At 44.5% G+C, this 14,747-nt stretch overlaps 1 protein-coding gene across 1 annotated transcript in view; it reads left to right on the forward strand.

Annotated features, from left to right (window-relative positions):
- bbs9 (Bardet-Biedl syndrome 9) overlaps window positions 1-6,905 on the forward strand; it is a 390,202-nt gene extending 383,297 nt beyond the window's left edge. Inside the window, 2 exon segments of the mRNA XM_034173643.1 lie at window positions 6,655-6,823; window positions 6,826-6,905. Coding sequence (XP_034029534.1) covers window positions 6,655-6,823; window positions 6,826-6,905 — 249 coding nt within the window.
- Window positions 6,906-14,747: the final 7,842 nt, after the last annotated feature.

Raw genomic sequence — 14,747 nt, forward strand, 5'->3', positions numbered from 1 at the left:
CCGTTTTCAATTCTTTCTGCAGAGTTTGGATTTATTTTGTTTGCTAATGTTCTCCAGGCTGCTTTGAAATGATGCCATGTTAGCTTCAGGTGCTAGCATGCTCTTGAAGGTGGAGTGAGTTTCTTTACCTTGAATGTCCGTGTGCTTTTTATTCTTCATTTTTGTTGAACCTCTGCTCATATTCTTAGTTTCAAGGTTTGTCAATCACTGACAAATGTGTATCTTAAGTTTGAGCAGAGTTTATTATGTTGGCATACGGGAGCTCCTGACTTGTGTGTCCATGCTGCGCGACTGTCCCACTGGAAGTTGGAGTTGTGTTTTTCACTTCTCTCCATCTTCCAGTTGTCTTTGATTTTCTGTCTCATGTTGGTCACTTTGCTTTCTCATCCTTGCTGCAAATTTTATTTCTCCCTTTTGCTATTCACTTTGACTTCCCTCTTGCTGGTTCCTTTCCTGTTTTCCTTCCAGGATTTCCTTGCTTGTTCTCTTGTACATTCTCCCTTCATCTTTCTCCAGCCTTAGTCTCCCTCTTCTCTCTCTCATCTGTATTTTCATTTGTGAGTAAGCTCTTGAACAGAGTTGTTGATGCTGTAACTGTCTGGATGTCTATCTCTCTGCTTTTCTTCCTTGACCTCTGTGTTCTTCCTCTGCCTCTTTACTTTACCAGAAGCCATCAAACAGTCAAACAGTCTCCCACAGGCTGCCTCTATCGACACATACATAAATTTCAAAAGAGCATCTGAAAGTGTGTCTTTCAACTGATGTTTCAGAAAAAGTTTTGGGTGTCATAAAGAATGTTTTCAGTCATTTGGAGCTTAGTGCTGTGAAGCACTATCATGTTCTTGGTGCTTTATGGAAATTTCCAAAGAGAAACACTGATGAAATATTTAAAAACAGCAGTTTTCAAAAGCCACACTAGGGTCTTTATTCTGTTTGACCAGATGTAATTTTCATATGTAACATATCATTGTGGTTCCATATAGAATCTGTCATTTCACTCTCATTCATCTCATTCATTTGTGTGTCCCTATCCATAAACTATGCAGAGAATAATATACCATATGTGTTCGCCATGTAGCATGCACAGGCGTGTGAGTATGTGTCTCTCTATGTGTGTGCGGCAGACTAGTTTCCTTCTGATGGTGTCTGATATCACCCCAGTTATCAAGCATTTTATGAGGCTTAGACTTTGGCACTCTCTATGTCTTGTCCTTTGTGTAATGAATGATAGTCCAGTGAGGGAGACTTTTTACTTTCAGCTTCAGTTAGTGATTCACGACTACCCCAGAGGTGATGCTCCTTTGTTCATGTGTGATGTCATTGCAGCCAAAGGAACTACCAGGAATAAAATATAGCCTATAAAAATACGTAGATATTTTAACCCTTTAATGGTCACCTCAACTGTGGTAGAGGATATTGATATCTACTACACTCTGTTGAACAATGTGGGGTAGTTAAAAGGTTAAGAACATTCAAAATATGCATATTGTTACGTATGTCACAAAGAAACATTATTATTTGATATTTCATTTGGTGTTAACCAGTTCAGGAACAATAAGTGGAACCCAATATTGGAAAGGCTAAAATACAGATTGTGCTGGGAAAAAAGGGATTAAAAGAAGATAGATGGAAACGCTACTCTTGAAATGGTGTTCACCAAGTCAATGTATTCTCATTTTAAACAGCGATGAACATCTACTTACACTTACTGTTTCCAGAGATCAGGGAGCAGAAACCCTTATTTTCAGTTACAGGAAACAAACCTCTCTCACATTTCTGGATTAGTATTAACTTCATCTTAATTTATCTATTAAGCATCACTTCGCGCCAGCTTTCTGTGCTGTCTTTCTTTTATTCAGGAAGACAAATGTCTCGTGTTTAGTTTTTAAAGACATTTAATTTTCCTCCGCAGCATGTGGAATGTATGTGCCAGTGAATGCTTGTACCAAGTTTCCACAGAAACCTGCTGTTATGGTTCGCCTTTGTTCCATGTATTTGATAACCTGGTGAGGGATTATCTGGTACGAATAGGTCACTCACCTCCCATTTCTCCTTCTGTTCCTCCAACTCCTGCTCTGTTATTTTTTTCTGCTTTTAGCCACCGTTTTCCCTCCTCTCTTTCCTCCAGTCTTATCCGTTCAGTTGTTCTTTCTTTCTGCTCGTCTTTTTGCTCTCACTCTTTAATATCTGCCTACCTCTTTGTCATCATTTCATCTTCTTGACCTTCTACCCCCCCCCACTCCCTATCTATGACTGTGTCTCTCTGTCATCATCATTACAGGCTTGATTACCTGTTATTATGGCTCATTAGGGACCTATCAGCATGGCGGCAGGCAGTGAGGGGAGGACTTAGGGGAGAAGACCTGTCAACGCCCCCACCACTGTGGACTCACACACACACTGAAACAAACACATCCTCCTGTCCATGCTCACCGATCCAAAGTCACCCTACCAGGAGGGACAGCGATATGCTCAGGGATTTCAATCATACTTCAGGTGGAGTGTGTGTGTGTGTGTGTGGGGGGGGGGTCTTGCAGGAAGTCTTGCATGTGCGTGTACATGAGCTTTTGACAAGAGTAGAAATTGTGCAAAACAAGGAATATTTGCAGATCACCCACTGTGCATTTGCTGGTATTAATGAGACAAATTTAACTCCGTAGGAAGTTAGCTTGCAAAATGTCTTGTAAATGACTCTAGAGGTGTTATCAGGTTATAAAACAGCATTTTCAGTTTTAGAAATGTTTATTTCTCACTAGCTTTTACATAATATATGCCATTCAACAAGGTTGACCAACTTCCACTGCTGTCGAGGGCGCTTGGAAAACTCCATATTGCAGTGGTTGCACTATCTGAAGTGCAGAGACCTGGGAGCAGATCTTGATGGTCAATACACCTACTTTTTGTCTGGTTTCCCCAATAGTTGATGTATGGAGGGAGTGGCACACCAGCTCCTTCCAGTATTGTCAAATATAAAATGAGGCTCAGGCTTAAGCATTCACTGGGTTTTGTGTCTGTTGTCTCAGTCTATGCACTGACTGCCGCAAGTGATGTCTTTGTAAGGGAGACCTTTTATTTACATCATTCCTGGTTTCAGTGTCCTGATATACACTGCTGGACATGGTATTGTAATACTGGCAGTGTTGCCAAGGAGATTGACCATGTCCTTGTGGGAAACCGTTGGAGAATTCCACAGATGTGTAGTGTCTACAGAAGTGCCCAGTTTGTGAATTCCGGCCACAGACTTGTTGTGGCTTCCCTAAGGATTCAGTTGAACTGCTGCATGCCTGCACATTGCCCAAGAGTAAATCTGACCGGAATTCAAGATCAGCCTGTTTCTCTGCATTTTGCATACAGTCTGGCTGGAGGACTTGCAGACATAGACATAACTGGTGATCCGTGTGGATTATGGGAGTGCTTCCCCAGTCAGACTTCGTAGGTTGCTGAGGTTTGTTTTGGAGTCACAGTGTCCATAGGAGGAAGTGTTTCATATCTGAAGACACCATAAATATCATCTACAGGAGTTGGAGTGCATGTTTACCGTGTGCCGCTTACAGCCAATGTGAATGCAGCATAAGTCCCTGAACACCACTTCTTGCACACACACTGACTGTAAGACTAATGGCTGTCCTCCAAAACAGAAAACAAATTCAAATTCAAATTTATTAATTTATATAGCGCCAATTCACGACAGTATCGTCTCAAGGCGCTTCACAACATAAAAACAGTTAAAAATTTAAAACACAGTAAAAACAACCATAAGAAAAAAACAGCAGTAAAAAAGTACAAGATTAAAAACACATCATAACACTAATGATAAAACAGGGAAAATAAATGAGTCTTTAAACGTGATTTAAAAGTCTCCACAGTGTCCGACTGCCGAATGTGTGCCGGCAGATCGTTCCACAGAGCTGGGCACGATAGGAGGGGAAACAGTCTGCACTGTATTTCAATTCAGACTTTAATGTATTGTGGTGTCAAAATAACTGAGTAGCCAAATTCACATTCAAGCAGGAATTTATTTCAAGATGTGCTAACAAAATATAAACCAAAGGTATATGTAAAAGTACAGTAACAGACACATATTACCCCATCTGCACAGATTCTATTGTTATTATTCTCATTATTATTGTCGTTGTTATTATTCGCACTTTGTAGATCACCATCTGTCCCGACATCACAAATTTTTAGAGTATGTTTAAAACTGTCCTGATTGATTACAAGTTTCTACAATGCTACTATTAGCAGAGATTACACCCGGTTTCAAGTCTAAATTGGGTGTAAATATATATATATATATAATTTTTCTGTCAAAAATGTACGAGGTAAGTGGTCAGAAGTTGACAATGGGAAACTGGCTAAAGCATCCACATAACTGAGTCAAGCCAAATCACCAAAATGGTCCTGATACAGATGGAGTAGCAGGGGATTCATTCTTTACCATTGAAAACAAAACAGACGAATTGAGGGTTTTCGTTGCCCTTCGTTCAAATTTTTTCAACAGTTTAAAATCCTGATGAAGTGCCAGCTGCAGGAACGAAGCTGCACGAAGGTTAAATGATGCCAACGACAGTCGATGAAAGTCCAGATTTCTTGTTTGTCAGGGCTCGTTTGCCCTTCGTTAAGTGCCGTGTGACTGGGCCATTAGTGAACTTCTGCTGAGACTTTGCAGCAAGGAGCAGTGATTGTCATGATCCTAATCTGCTATTAATTTGTTGCACTTTTGTGCATGTTGAAGACTGGAATCCAAGTAGTGCCCTCAGAGATACATATATTTTAGGGACTCAGATATATATATTTTTTTTCCAGACAGTATTTTCTATCAAGAGAAAATGGGGATGTGGTCACTCTTAAATTGAAAGCAGCAGAACGAAATACTTGTAAAGCGTGCATATGAAATTAGAAGCACAATTAATTTCCATATGACATTAAAAAACATGTATGCACTGGATGCAACAAACCAGAGGATTACACTGCAGAAACTGATTGAAACGTTTCTGCAAACATTTTGATCTTTTTTTTTTTTTGGTTCCTTTTTTAATCTGTCTATGATTCATCAAACAGCTGTCACATGTGGTTTGAATCCTGCCCATGCACTGGTGAATAATAGTTCTATTTTTGTTTTTCAAATTATTCATTGTTTGAGAAAATGCTTCAGCCATAATTTTAGTACCACTTTAATAATGATGGAAACATTTTGAAAGCATCGAAGTTTAAGGTTCGGAATTGTTATCCCGTTGCCTGCCCAACCTATATCTTTAATTTTGTCTCTTCTTCTAATACACTTCTTTCAGCTTTGTTTATTTGCCACTCTTTTCTCCCTATTCCACTTCTCATGTCTTAATTTGTTTCCTCTTTTCACTTCGCCTCTCACATTCTTAAGCATTTGTTTCATCCATCTATTTCTTTTCTTTGTCACTTATTCCTCACCTCTATGTCCCTTCCCTCCTCTCATTTTGCTCCTTTGCCTCCACTGTTTGCCTTTCAGCAGCAAATAAGATGTAACTGTCAGGGTGCTCTGCAAGACCTTGGCTTTCTTTCTCGTCTCTGCGTTCACACCGGGCACGACGCAAAGCGACAGGTGCCATGTAATCCCTATGGATCGATGCGTTTTTGGCGCCAAGTCAGCAGTGCGACGCGATGGACCGCAAATGAAGCGACTTTTGAGTGATTGGGCGTTTGTGGTGCGATATTGCATCGCATCATGTCGCGTTGCCCTCTTCCCCAAGTTGAAAAATCTGAACTTTTCATCTTGTTTTCGCCATGATGACCATCAGGAACGAATATGTAGTGACGTGGAGATGTCTGGAGTTGACTGACGATGTGAAATGTCCTGCTATCTGGTAGCAGCCTGTGAGCAGGACTCATGTCTCTTTTTGTCCTTTATTTTCACAGTTATGACAGAGTTTTTGTAGCGAGCAGCAGCCGCAGCAGAGGGAGCGGAGTTTCTTTTTCTTTTTCCTCTTACATGCGCGCGGCGAGCGAATTGTCCGTGGAGATAACTAACAGATGAGCATGAGAATAAAAGAAATGGTGACTGGTTTCTAAACACAATTATGACAGAGTTCTTGGGGGAAGAGGTGAGCTGCAGCCCCGCAGCAAGCAGCGGAGTTTCTTTTTTTTTTTATTGTTTACATGTGCGCACGTGAATGGGACAGGAGGTCCTCAAAACTGGGTCCCGCAGAGGCGGAAGGGCCGCTGAAAGCAGCCGTCATCCAGACGCAGCTCCTGCAGCAAATAATGATACTCCTGAATTGGAACGTCTCAATGACGTTTGTCAGCTTTCACAACAACTCACTCCCTGTGATCAAGGTCCGTCATGTAACTGACTGACAACCAGAGCGGCGAGCGGAATGGAAGTCCTCCTATTTGATGATGCACCGGGGTGAATTTTCGCAGCAAAAGCAGAGCAACACACCGGGCAATGGTGGCGCGTCCGTCGCCACGCGACCCCCACGAATTGTAGCGTCTGATCGCGCCCAGTGTGAACGCGGCATACGCTGTTTTTCGTTCCACCCAATGCTTTGACTCCTTTAAACATACTCTCCTTCTCTTTACTTACTTTCTTTGTCTATGTCTAAACATTAAAAGACTTTTTTTTTCAAATTTACTTCCAACATTGTCTAATAATCACTGTTTTTGCCTGTGCTTTCTCAGGGCTGGGAGGAGAGTTGTGATGCTGCTGTCTCTCACCTCCTGCGGACCTGCCTCTCACGGAGCCCCAAGGACAAGCCACATCACTGGCACAGACGGAGGCCAGTGCTTGGTCTCCCTCGTGATACCACGCGCCTCAAAAGGCACATCACCTTGCTGTGCGATCGCATTGGCAAGGAGGGCGCCTCACCCTAGCCTCTGATGCCAATGCCCAGGTCCCAGCCCAAGTCCAGAACCTCGCTGCACCCTGGTGAGAGGGGGAGGAGAAGTGGCACGGGGAGAATGAAGGGTGAAGGATAATGCTGGAATTTGATCATTGCCATTGCATTTAATATGTTACAAGACAAAACATGCAAATGCTGCCAAAGGAGTCACCATAAAGCAGTCTTGTAAAATACAGTAACTGTCATTTAATCACCTGTTCAGGTTTAGGTTATATTAGTATAATTTTGAAGGCAGAAGTGCATGCAGACTGAGAATTCAGTTAAAAAAATGTGGTGGACAGTAAATACAGGAGGCCTCGAGTTGCTGCATTCTGAGTTGTGGACATTCCACTGATATGAATAAAAGTCCCATTTATGCTGTTTATTTTTAAAATCCCTGTTAGCTGCAGAGGTTTGTATGTACAAACTGTATTGTTTGTATAGAGGTTGTATTTAAGATGTATTCAGAGTGAATATTGACTTTGGTAACAACATAAGTCAGTGTCATGGTTACGTACCAACACATCAGTAGAATTCTTTCCCAGAGACTGTATAGTAGAACTCCCTGTGTAGTAGGTCCTCCTGAGGCTACTGCGAGGCTACAAGTAAAGCATACTTTGGAAAAATGCATTTTGTGACAGAAACTCCTTTGGAAGCATTTATGGGGCAAGAGGGCGATGAAAACATAAAATGTATAGCGGTGAAGTTGGAAGAGTGTTGTTAATTTATTACTCTGCTTAATGTGCATTTTTTTTTGTATTTTTTGTTTAGTTTATTTTGTTTTGTTTGTCACCTTGTTGTCCTGGTAATCCTTTTCTGCTTTGTCAGGCAATGGCGCCACTCAGACATAGACACTCATAAAAACTTTCTGTTATATACACATTGACAGAGGCCAATACACACACTCAAAGGTACTGTAATTTAGGTTAATTCCATTTGTTTTATCAGACTCAATGGTCAGGAATGGTTGGACACAAATGCAAGAGTCAGACAAACAGCTCTGTTGTTCAAAAAGCTTTAGTGAAGTATCAAGCAGAGGTCAGTACACATGAAGGCAGTCCAAAACAAGCAGCAGTACAAAAACATCAGGCAGAGGCAGAGTCAGGTAAACAGGCAGGTGATCAAAAACGACGAGGCAAGCAAGACTAGGAAAACACGCAAATACAGCTGGAAAGAAGGCACAAGGCGCACTGATCTGGCGAGGGACTAGTGAAACCTGTGAGCCTTAAATACACCCAGGTGATGAGCTGCAGATTAGGAACAGGTGTGTGTGGAAAGCACCAGAACGAAGGTGAGGCCAGACAGAGTGAAACATCCAACACAAAGCACAAAGAGGAAGACAAGAGAGAACCCAAGCAGGAAAAAGACCAGCAAGAGTACTAACATGCAGAGAAAACTAACCAAACAAAACAACTAAACAAAGCAAAACAGACCAAACCTAAAGCAAAAAGCCAAAGCTTGACAGTACCCCCACCTCAAGGGCCGACCCCGACGGCCCAGGGGAACCAGGTTGAGCTGAATGAAAGTCCCAGATCAGGGACAGGTCAAAAACAAAGCAGGAGGGAATCCACGACTGCTCCTCAGGGCCATAACCCTCCCAATCCACCAGATACTGCACACCACAGCCCCGCTGGTGAGAGTCCAGGAGATGCCGCACAGTAAAGACCGGCCCACCATCCGCAAACCAGGTGGGAGGCTGGTGGATGGCTGGATGGCACAACGGGCTGAAATTGACGGGCTTCACATGACTGATATGGAAGGTGGGGTGGCTACACATAGACCTTGGAAGACGGAGACAGACAGAAGCAGGATTAATAACCTTAGAAACAGGAAAGGGTCCAACGAACCTTGGAGCTAGTTTCCTGGGCAATCCTCCCAATGGCAGGTTGCGTGTAGAGAGCCACACCTTCTGTCCAATCACATAAGGGTGTGCCAGGCATTTATTTCTGGTCTGCCGCGGCTTTGTAGGTCATGGAGGAACGACAGCAGAGCCCGTCTAGCCTGTTCCCAGATTCGTCGGCACGGGTGATGAGAACGAGAGCTTGGGAACAGAAGAATGTGAGATAGCAGAAGGGATCAGGGAAGGTGGTGACCATATACCACATGAAATGGAGAGAACCCTGTCAAAGAGGTAGGTAAGCTGTTATGAGCGACCTGTCCATGACACTGAGAAGACTAGGGAAGCGGGTTGCTTCGAAGCCAGGATCTGGAGACCTTTTTCCAACTCCTGGTTTAAATGTTTGGTTTGACCGTTAGCTTGAGGGTGATAGCGGAAGGATGAGACTGGGGTTGACCTTGCAGCCTGAAAACATATGACAACATAACCTCTGTCGTTACTTTGGCGGAGGGGAGCTTAGGCAGAGCAACAAAATGTACCATTTTGGATGGCCTATCTACGAAAGTCAAAATTACAGTGCTGCCCTTTGAAGGCAGCAGACCGGTAAACAAAGTCAATTAAATATGCGACCATGGCCGCGTGGAAACAGGTTAGCCCGATTAGGGAACTTGTGCATAGCACAGGTTAGACAATCCTTACGTATTCTGAGACATTTTGAGACAAACGTGGCCACCAAAATCTTTGAATAATGTAGATTTTTTTCTTGATCTCGGTTGACACGCAAAATGACTGTCATGACCCATTTAATGACTTTCCCCCCCCTCAGAGGGGCAGGGCATGAACAATTTGCCCATGGGACAACCTGGAGGACAAGGCTCACTACCCCAAAGTGGATCTAATTCTGGACTCGAACTCCCAGGTTATAGCTGACACACAGCAGGGATCGGGGCAGAATTGTACCCGGGTCGGAGGGAGCATCCGCCGAATGTCCATGCCATGTCAACGCATCCGGCCTTACCGTTCTTCGAACTGGGTCGGTATGACAGAACGAAGTCAAAACTGCTAAAGAAATAGCCCACCTGGCTTGCCTGGCATTTAATCGCTTAGCGGATTGCAGATACGCTAATTCTTGTGATCTGTATACAACAGGAACAGCATTTTGAGCCCCCTCTAGCCAGTGGTGCCACTTCTCCAAGGCCACCTTAATGGCCAGCAGTTCGCAGTCACTGATGCTATAATTACATTTGGCTGTGGTACGGTTTCTGAACAGGAATGCACATGGTTACAGCCACTTATCTGAGAGATTCATCTAAGACAAGATAACACCGACCCCCACATCAGACGCATCAACTTTGACCACTAACTGCCATTCCGGGTCAGGGAGGAGCAACACGGGGGCCGCTGTAAGCAATGCTTAAGGTACTGGGAAATTGGGAAACCCCAAGGACCTCTGAACTTCCTTGCGATTGCCAGGACCGCCCATTCTCACACGGCCGCTACTTTGACAGGGTCCATCTTTATGTCGCCCTCAGCCAAAACAAAGCACAAAAAACAACACTGGATGATGAAACTCACATTTTTCAGCCTGTAACATACAGATGATCTGTAGCAGTGTCTGTAAAACAGCATGGACATGCTGGATGTGTGAATCGAGATTGGGGGAGAAAATCCAGAATATCAGCCAGGTAGACGAAAACACACTATACAAGAATTTGCATAACACATCATTAACCAAGTTCTGAAAAATGGTCAGTGCATTCGTTAGACCAATGGCACGACCTAAATATTTGAAGTGCGCCGGTCGGCGTGTTGAAAGCCATTTTCCACTCATCTCCTTGCTTAATCCTGACTAATTTATATGCATTGCGCAAGTTGAGCTTCGTGAATATTTTGGCATCCTGAAGTACCTGAAGGCCAGGACCACCTACTCTTGCACGGCCGCTACCTTGACAGGGTCCATTCTTTATCTTGCCCTCGGCCAAGACAATTATTCTTACACGCCGGTCCCCATGAACTTATCTGTCCTTTTGAGCAATCAAAATTCGGGCCGTGTTGTTGGAGCCAGGGGTGTCCAAGAATAGGCGGGTGAGTCATTTGATCTAATACATGAAAGCTGATGGACTTAGAATGATTTTCAGCTATAATCATACAAACTGAGTGTGGTGGGTAATTTGACCTAGTTCTTGACCATCCACTGCACACACCACCAGAGGGAGGGACCTGGCAAGAGAAGACAACAATAAATTAGCGTCTGAGCCAGAGTCGACAAATGCAGATACTAAAATGGATGAATGATTGGAAATTAATTTAGCAGGAATAGTATTCTGAGTGAGAGAGGGAGAAATGGAATTTTGACTCACCTGCAAATTGGACTTGGACCACGCTGAGGCACCCCTGACTGGACAACCGGAGATCATGTGACCCATCTGTCCACCAATAAAACACAATCCTTCCTCCTGGTGTTGCTGTCACTCCTCAGATGACAGACGTTGTTCTGCCCTACTGCATCGGCTCCTCTATGTTGTGAGGAGAAGAGTGAGAGACGGAGCAGCTGGAGGCTGAAGAGCGGGTCAGAGGTGTGGCAGATCCGCGAGCAGGATGACGAGCTTCGTGACGAGGGCGATCCGCCAGCCGATGGTCAGTCCGGATTGCCAATGTGATGAGCTGGTCGAGATCTTCTGGGAGTTCTACGGTGATGAGCTGATTCTGAATGTTTTTCGCTCACCCCTGGAAGAACACATCGAGGAGTGCCGCTGGATTCCACTCACTCTTCGCCTCCAGAATGCGGAAGTCTATACTGTTGTCTGCGACCATGGCGGCTGCTCTGCTTCAGCCTGATCAATGAGCACGCAGCTTTGCGCCCCGGGGAGGTATGCTGGAACACCTGCTGCAGAGCCATTGTGAAGGCACTAAGGAACATGCAGGAAGCAGACGCCGACTCCACTCCACTGTGGCCCACACCGCTGCTCGACCAGTAAGGTGAGTGATCTTGAATGCTATCTTCATCCTTCGGACGGAAACATAATGATATGAGTTCAAAGTGTAACTCACACTGAGTGATGAAGGTCTGACATCACCCATTTCTCAGAAGAATCGTTTGGTTGAAACACCTGATTGCAAAACCCTGGTACGGGTACGGAAGCCAGTGCGGCTGCTTACCAACCCGGAAGAGACGTGCCGGCAGCCATAGCTGGGTGCCCTGGTGATCCAACTTGGACAAAAGCTGCTGCATCTGAATGCTTACTGAGGACATGAACGAGTCTGGCGTCACTGTTAATTCCGGAGCTAAGTCCTGGTCCTCTTGAAGCGCTAGCTGCCAACTGTGGTGGGGTACCTCTCACTGAAACATGCTGAGTCTGCTGCATCCATGGCTGGTCAGATCGATCTGTCAGATTCGATGGTCAGGAATGGTTGGGCACAATGCAAGACTCAGACAAACAACTCTGTGGTTCAAAAGGTTTAGTGAAGTATCAAGCAGAGGCCAGTACACGTGAAGGAAGTCCAAAACAAGCAGCAGTACAAAAAATATCAGGCAGAGGCAGAGTCAGTTAAATAGGGAGGTGATCAAAAAACGACGAGGCAAGCAGGATGAGGAGAACACACGAAACAGAGCTGGAAAGAAGGCACAAGGTGCGTCGATCTGGCGAGGGACTCGTGAAACCTGTGAGCCTTAAATACACCCAGGTGATGAGCTGCAAATTAGGAAACAGGTGTGCATGGAAAGCACCAGAACAAGGCTGTGGCCAGACAGTGAAACGCCCACCACAAGCACCAAGAGGACAACTAGAGAGATAGGGACAGAGAAAACCCAAGCAGAAAAAGACCAGCAAGAGAGAAAACTAACCAAACAAAATAACCAAAGCCTGACATGTTTGTTCCCCATTCAAAAAGCAAAAAAAAAACAACAAACAAACAAAAACACAAACAACACAAAAAAACTAGCACATAATCACATGATCTAATCCACCACACCTGGATCCCTGTCTGTACTGGTTTCCAGTCTTATTTTACTGTTATATGGTATAATTAAATGGTATATGGACTGCATTTATTATAGCGCTTTTCCATCTGCATCAGATGCTCAAAGCACTTTACAATTATGCCTCACATTTACCCCGATGTCAGGGTGCTGCCATACATGGTGCTCACTACACACTGGGAGCAATAGGGGATTAAGGACCTTGCCCAAGGGCCCTTAGTGATTTTCCAATCAGGCAGAATTTGAACCGAGGATCTTCTGGTCTCAAGCCCAACACCTTAACAACTAGACCATCACCTCCCCCCATTAATTCATCCTTTATTTCCCAATATAGTAGGTATAATGCTTCTAGCACATTGATGGTCTATTACATAGGCTAAACAGAGGCTTGTTGATGAACCGCAACAGAGTTCACCAGTTTATTCTTATAACATCATATCTCTTTTAGGACGGAGCTATTTTTTTTTAGATTTTTGCAAAATACATTAAAAAACAACTCAGAAATCACTGTTATGTGTCGGACGCAGCTCGGAGAACCGACCAGCGTTTGAAGGACCCAGTATGAAATAAGCAGAGCACGGTACAAAGGCTAACTGAATTTAATACATAACAGTGATACAAAATACAACAAAAGAAAGTGCGGTCTGGCGTGGTGCGCTCCCAGCAGCGCAAACGGTCCGGAGCCAGAAGCTGTTCGGACCCAAGGACCCCGCCGACACCCTCCAGGTGGCCGCAACAAACTGAGTCTGTGAAAGAAGGAACCATTATGTGAGTCCACACTCTACACACAGAGATGAACACTTAAAGGTGTACAAACAGCAAACACTTCCTGGCTTGATTACTAATCAGCTCCAACCTGCAGGCATGGAACATCCAGTTCACAAAACTCCACTGCAATGGAAGCCGATACATGACTAACATACAGCTCAATATAATAAAGGTTGTGAGGGACACCACATTTACTGACTGTATAAATGTTAGTCACAAAATCTAACGTACCTCAGGAAGTGTGCTGACGAGCGTGAGAACCTCACCCCCTCCTCTTTCACAGACCGTGCATCAAACCCTGGACGTTCTCTGCATCCACTGATGATGAGATGGCTCCCGAGACGACGATCTCACCCGTCTGGTCACAAGGTCGAGTCTCTGGCAAATACACACTGTATACTCCAGTCTTAAATGCCACCATGTTCCAATCCATATAGATGCACCTCAGCTGTGAGTCCTGACGAGCCGCAGGTGATCAGGGTGAGGTCCTGATAACCTCAGCAACACAGCCACTCAGTCCCAAATGCAAGCCACCTGGAAGGAGAAACAAAGGACAGAAACAAAAAGGCAGCCAGGCCCCCCCAGCCATATAACAATCACATGTACATAAGTATTAACAGCCTGTACCGTGAAGCTCAAAATTGAGCTCAGGTGCATCTTGTTTCCACTTATCATTCTTGAGATGTTTCTACAGCCTAATTGGACCCGATTTGGAAAGGCACACACCAGTCTACATATAGGTTCCCACAGATAACAGTGCATGTCAGAGCACAAATCAAGCATGCAGTCAAAGGAGTTGTCTGTAGACCTCTGAGACAGGATTGTCTCGCACAAATCTGGGGAAGTGTACAGACACATTTCTGCTGCTTGAAGGTCCCAGTGAGCACAGTGGCCATCATCATCCATGAATGGAAGAAGGTTATGAAGTTCACCAGGACTCTACCTAGAACTGGCCTTAGTCAGAGAGGTAACCAAGAACCCAAGGGTCACGCTTTCAGAGCTCCTGCATTACTCTGTAAAGAGAGGAGAACCTTCCAGAAAGACAACCATCCCTGCAGCAATCCACCAATTAGACCTGTATGGTAGAGTGGCCAGACTGAAGCCGGTCCTTAGTAAAAGGCACATGGCAGCCCACCTGGAGGTTCCAAAATGCAACTGAAGGACTCTCAAACCATGAGAAACAAAATTCCCTGGTCTGATGAGACAAAGATTGAACTCTTTGGTCTGAATGCCAGGCATCATATTTGGATGAAACCAGGCACCATCCATAAAGTGAAGCACGGTTATGGCAGCATCATGCTGTGAGGAT

Source organism: Thalassophryne amazonica, chromosome 7, assembly GCF_902500255.1.
Source record: "Thalassophryne amazonica chromosome 7, fThaAma1.1, whole genome shotgun sequence".
Lineage (NCBI taxonomy): Eukaryota > Metazoa > Chordata > Actinopteri > Batrachoidiformes > Batrachoididae > Thalassophryne > Thalassophryne amazonica.